Raw genomic sequence first — 6,370 nt, 5'->3', positions numbered from 1 at the left:
ATATTTGACAAGCCCTATCAGGCACAAGTGAATCATATTATTTCATCAAGACTGAGCTTGCAACCTATAATTGCTGATCAAATCACTGTGCTAAAGGCATATAGTAATTGTTTTGGGGGGTGCATCTAGGCACTTGACTTTATATTGAGGCAAATGGCTGTTAAGCAGGTGCTGAAGTGCAAGACTTGATTTCACAATTGTATAAGTGTAGTGTGTTCTTTGGAAAGAACTGTGTGAGTTCTTCAACCTACGTGGAACAGTGAAATTGCTCTGGATGTATAGTGGTAAAAATTTCCCTCTCTCTGGACAGCTAAGCAAAGGGAGAAAAAGGAAATATAACAAAATCTGTCTCTTATCTAACCCAATAAGTATCATGTAATATTTAGGAATCAAAAGATCAAGGCTACAAGTAGCAATTACCAGTTTAGTCTATCCAGAGATTACCAGACAGTATACGTACATGGTGATATTATAAAACCAGCATTTGTTCCATGTAACATTAATGATGCAAAGGACACACTAAAATCATAATAAAATAATGGTGTTTGACAACGTTTCTGTTGAACGTGCATCCTTACGGTTCTTCCACAGTCACATCATGCTGTAGTCTGGGTTTATTGGGATTATGTTCAATCAACCAATCAGCAAGCCAAATCTGCAGAAGGAAATGAACATCTGTAAGGTCACATCCTTATAAAAGAAAGCATTTAAATCCTTTTCATTCCAATGTAAATTGAACCTTGTGGTACAGAGACCGTCTTAAAAGGACTCAAAACTTTGTATCTGCGTTCATTGTAAGCCCTTCAAGTGAAATTCTTTTACTACGTTCTCCTCCATCAGTGTTGTTCTTGAGTGCTGAGCTGCTAAAACTGAATTCTAGGGGATAAATTTTCACATCAGGCACTATGTCTTCATATGCATTTGCATAGGGGCACTTCAGCCCTAACTTAATACTACTAATAATAAGGAGGATTGTATTTAGAAAATGGAGCTACACAGAAAACAGACCCAAGTGCATACAGAAGTCAATTATTATTATGTCCACTCTACTAACATTACCAGCTATTCTAATAAACTGGGCCCTCCATACCAAGCATCACAATCTCTCACACTGTAATTGTCTTCAAATAGTTTACCGATGTCCTTACAAATGTGACATTCTTGTATTTAAGCATCCCATCATGTACCTTTTCTAAAAAACTGTAACGGTATTTTAACAAAACTGCAGGCAACAGGAATACCCAAATTCTAATCCCATCCATACTCTCACTCTGGCCTGAGGCAAATTCACCTCTCTGTCTCAAATTCACCATTTCTAAAAAGGAGTTTATAACCCTGTCTTAATTCACAGATCTGTTCATCCTCAACCTGTGGATGTAAAGTGATAAGTGCTAGTCAAGTACTTACTGTGCTAGGAAGGGGAGAAATTATAGCAACAGAAGGGAAATGTAGGCAGCATTTAGTGTCAAATACTAAAAGACTGGTTTGCATATAGTTTCAGACAAGCAGAATGCCAAGAGTCCTTGTTGGTTAGAGGGCAAGCACTAACTGAAATAACTAGAGATTTGAATAATAATGACAATGTTGACATGTGTGATCAAAATAGTACAACTGGGAGGAAAGCTTTAAGTATAGAATTTTACAGAAGTGATGAAAGAATAAATATTTCAAGAGAGCCAGAGTCCAAGTGAAGAGAACAGTGACAGCAGATGTACAGACAAGATTATTATAAGGCCAAACATAACCACTGTGACATAATCTGACCTTTTCTATAATAAAAGCTAGAGGATTTTCCCAAATTCATTTGTTAGACTCTGACTATAACTCCTGGAAAAATAGCCAATCTTGATTTAAAAATCATCAGTAATAGAGAACCTGGCATAAATTGTTTCACCAGCTAATTATCTATCCTGTTAAAAGTCTTCATCTTATTCATCTAAATTGGTTTAACTTTAGCTTAGGAAAAAAAGCTTAGGAAAAAAATGTGTTGTTAGGAGACAAGGAAGTCTTCACAGTTTTTCAGTCTGGGAGAAATGGAAAGGTTTTAGGGGCTGAAACAAAACCTGTTGAGTCAACAGGAGACTTTCCATTGACATAAATGGAATACGAGTCAAAGGGAGTAATTATAATGGATCTAAAGGCTCATTTAATGAATCTGGCCTTTATAATAGGTTCAATACATCATTAAAGGTGACTAGATTCACAAGAAAATGTAGGAAGGTTTTCTACAGCCAGCCAAGTTATTCAGCATATATTTTACCCAAAGGGAATGTAGATAATATCACTGGAGGAGAGCTTAACAGTCAAGTCATATGCTAACTAATGCAGATATACCCATATAACCAAGAGAGGCTCTGGCTCTACTTAAGATAAGCAATTAATTTGATATCACTAATTGCAACAAGTATAAAAATGTAGTCTTTCTATGTTAACAACAGTTTTAAAAAGGTACCAAAGCTTTGATGCCTATGGCATGCCTATGGCATGCTTAAGCTTTTAATTTCACTTGCTGCACAGTGGTACCAGAGATGCTTTCTTTCAGATTCTTCTCAGCAACAGTAAATACAGGTGGTCAGATATCTGACAACATATCACAGCTGCTACTTATCTCTGATTTCTAGCAGTCATACATGCAAGGCTCTCCAATAGCTGCTTTCATTGTTAGAAACAGTTTTCATAGCAACTCCCTACAAAGTTGTTACCTCAGACATTATTTCATTTAATGTTTAGTACAACAGGCAAAAAAAGAGGGCTGGTACTCAATTTTTGTAGCTCAAATATTATTCTAGTTAGATCTGCAGATGGTGGCTAAATCTGTGTAGCTCAGATTGCCTTTTAATCATACCAGAAGAGGAACTTTGCTAGAAATACCATCAGGCACCACAGAATAAACATACTACCATACCAGGCAAGAAGGCTGTATGACACACAGTACCTACCAAGGGATCCACTGGTTTATGCTTACAAAGGGCAGTGAGGCCAGCTAGTAATGTTGGATTTACGTAGAGGTTCAGGTAATCCTTAGCTGCTTGTCCAACTTGAATTGGTTCCAAAATCACTGGAAAAAGTTTAATTGTTATAAACAATATACGTATAGAAAGTGGTAGTTAGCTGTGCAGGTCTGGAGTCGCACAGAAGCTTACAGTGTTAAATGATATTCCTTCAAATGTTTGATACATGGTGGATATGTGTTCTTTCTAACTTATTATAAATAACCCTTAGTATGGCTTCTCTACAGGATGCTCACCACTGTTCAGAACAACTGCAATGTGTCACTCCTAAAAATTATTCTGGAAGGGATGTAGCTCCTGTGCACTAATTCTGCTGTGATTTTGCACTGATATGGGTGGTTGCACCAGGGAAAAGTTACTCTTACAGGTGACTGGAGGAAGAAGAAATAGAACTGTTTCTTGAAGCCGTACACACTTCACTGGATATTTATCAGAGTAAGGGGACTCATCGGGGGCAACATCTTCAGTGCTCTGTTACCATTTAGAGAAGGGAGATTCTCAGTTACCTTAAACGACTGCAAACGGTAAAGAAGATGTAAAGGTTTACTTGGTATTCTGAAGAAGAAAAATCCATTGTTTCCAGGAGGAAGATATTCTAACAACCTTTTGACTTAAAGATCCACACTAGGTTTTGAGAAATGTTTTTAAATGATAAAAATGTTTCCAACTAAACTAGGCCCCATCCTAAACATTTGGTTGGAGACAAGTAGGAATGGGGAGAAGAACCATATCCTGCCCAAGAACACTTATTATTTACAGTCTACAATCAATAACATTTTACCTTCAGGAAACATGAACCGAATTTCTCTTTCTGCTGAGGAGAATCTGAGACTGCCATGAACCGCATTCCTCAGATCATCTGTCCCATAGATTGCTCTTAAACTAAACACAAGAGAGAAAAGCATTGGCTAGCAATTGTAAATCTCTTCCAAGTGTCTACATTATCACTCGGATTGTAATAAATACAATACATAACACATAATTGCCAAAATTCATAGTTTTCTTCTTTTACTTTTTTCTGTTATAGAACCATTAGGCAGCTTATACTTCAGTACTGTATATGAACCAACAATTTTCTGTAACAGACTACATGTTGTACATTTAAAAATACAGGTGAAAAAAATCTGTATCACACCATTATCTCAAACTGAAAATGAACTATCCCAAATCCATATGCTTTTTGTACAAAAACAATGAAATTCTGACCCAGAAAAGTTAATGGCAAACCCTTTCATTGACTACAGTGAAGCCAAGATTCAAAAGAGACTCTGTTCTGTATTGAGTTACCTGTCAGGGTGTGTTTCCTTAGCTTTTATGCTGTTTGATGGCCCAATTAGTTCCTTCCAGTAGGAGATTGCACAATGTCTGGCAAGAACCATAGCAACTAAAGGTCCAGAACTCATATATGCTGTTAAATTAGGAAAAAACATTTTTCCATATTGGTCTGCGTAAAAGTTGCTACATTGTTCTGGGCTGAGTTGGAGCTTGCGTTTCTGTAAAATATAAAATGAAAAAACAGCAATATTTAATCAAAAATGCACAAGTGCAAAATTTGTGCTTCTTCCAGTACTTACTCTCATTACTCCAGTTCCTAGTATTAGAATATTGATTTAATCATAGAGTTCATAGACAAGTAGGGCTGGAAAGGATGACCTCAAGAGGTCAGCTAGTGAGTCCAACCCCCGCTCCTGAGTCAGGAAAGCTTCAAACAGGGATCCAACCTGTGAGCTTGGCATTATTAGCATCACGCTGTAACCAGTTCAGCTACTGTCTGTTCTAAAGGACTCAGAAAAGTGACAGAGAAGCATTGCAGGATCTCATATTTGTCTCTTAGGATATGTCTATAAAATAACTAGAGGTGTGATGGCAGCAAGAGCATGGATACCAGTGCTAGCTTTAAGCTAGCTAACAAAGGTACCAACAGCAGTGAAACGCAGCAGCATGGACTTCAGCAAAGGGCAGTGACTCAAGTACCTGCTCAGCACCCCAGGCAAGCCCTGTATAGCATATACTACAATCTATGCTGCTGCTTCTTTAGTTATAGGATAAAAGCTAACACAGGTATCACTAGCTATGCTAGAGTCACACCTTCAACTGCTCTGCAACAAACCTTTAGTAACCCAGACATCAGGTCTGAGAGGCGTAGAAGTAAAAACTGCAAACTCACCCTGGGCTCTGACAGCCGAGCTCTGCTCTTTCTGGCTCATGCAGTAATAATATTCTGCAGCTGGAAGTTGGGTGCTAATTCTGTTGATGTTATGTAGCTAGAGCAGAACCCGGTTCATTTTTGCAGAAGTGTATTGATTCTACAGTGTTAACAGCAGGAAAAAAGCCTTATTTTTTCCAGAAAATTAGGCAGACACACATTTGAATGCATGCAAGAACTGGTTATGGGAATAATCACTTGTCTAACTGTAAACACAGTATAGCATTTTTTTAAACCTAATGCATAATACTGATTAGACTGCATATGAGAAGCTGAATACATTAGCTGTGGTTTATGGTTTAATTGTTTAGCTACCACAATCATTTTTTCTGCAATTTTCCCTTAACTGCAGGCCACTAACTATACAACTGTTCCACGTTTCATTCAAAATACACATTTTTCAACATAATTATCCAGCTTGAAGGTACCAAGGGCTAAGGCAATAGGTTCACAGATTATCAGTGGGGATAAAGTAACCATTACAGGGAGGAAGCACAATAAATAAGAAGAAAATGTACATTTTTTTAGTCTGATCCTATGAGATATGGAACAAACAGTGCCTGTTAACTTCAATACTGATGTCAGTGGACACATCACAGGAAGCTCTAAGGACCTCCTTGCCTTTCCAGGTCTTCAATTTTAGCTTTGTGTTGTCTGATGCACTACATGTATATTAAACATTTTGAAGGAAAAATATTTTCCTGAGATACTGAAACGGAAAACTCACAGATGTTGGAGTATAGCTGAGGGGGGAGGCAAACCTAAGGTGAAATGAAGATTTCAAGTCCTTACTTAAAGGCTCCTATATATTGGCATAGAACACAATGCTATGCTCGACACCAACCCTTTTAACAGCTGAACAGTCCAAACAAAAAAAAAATTACTTGACTGTTAGGCTGTTTCCCCATGACAAAATAATATGTAATAGCTATGAAAGAGTGGCATCTAGTGGCCTATTACTGAAATCCAATAGTGACTCACGAAGGCAGACCAGTGACAGCTAACCTTTACAGCCTGAGTGTTCAATTTGTTATTTCAGAGGACAATGGATGGCCCTCAGTGCTTTAGGAAAGATCGGGGGGGGAGTGGGTCATTAAATGCTTCAAGGATTTCAACAAAAAAGAAGTTCCTGGCTGCTACTCCTGTGGTATGG

The 6,370-nt window shown here is 37.8% G+C and overlaps 1 protein-coding gene across 2 annotated transcripts in view; it reads right to left on the bottom strand.

Moving 5' to 3' along the window:
- Positions 1 to 404: 404 nt before the first annotated feature.
- NME5 (NME/NM23 family member 5) overlaps positions 405 to 6,370 on the bottom strand; it is a 20,334-nt gene continuing 14,368 nt past the window's right edge. For both annotated transcript variants that reach the window (XM_019506209.1, XM_019506210.1), the window contains exons 3-6: positions 4,299 to 4,504; positions 3,793 to 3,893; positions 2,940 to 3,058; positions 405 to 655 (exon numbers count right to left, since the gene is read on the bottom strand). In XM_019506209.1, the coding sequence (XP_019361754.1) occupies positions 575 to 655; positions 2,940 to 3,058; positions 3,793 to 3,893; positions 4,299 to 4,504 (507 nt within the window). In that variant the 3' untranslated portion in view covers positions 405 to 574. The remainder of the gene's footprint in view (positions 656 to 2,939; positions 3,059 to 3,792; positions 3,894 to 4,298; positions 4,505 to 6,370) is intronic.

This window comes from Gavialis gangeticus, unplaced genomic scaffold (assembly GCF_001723915.1).
Source record: "Gavialis gangeticus isolate Ggan-Ray unplaced genomic scaffold, GavGan_comp1, whole genome shotgun sequence".
Classification (NCBI taxonomy): Eukaryota; Metazoa; Chordata; order Crocodylia; family Gavialidae; genus Gavialis; species Gavialis gangeticus.
Note: the sequence above shows the minus strand (reverse complement) of the source record. Positions and strands in the feature narration are given on the sequence as shown.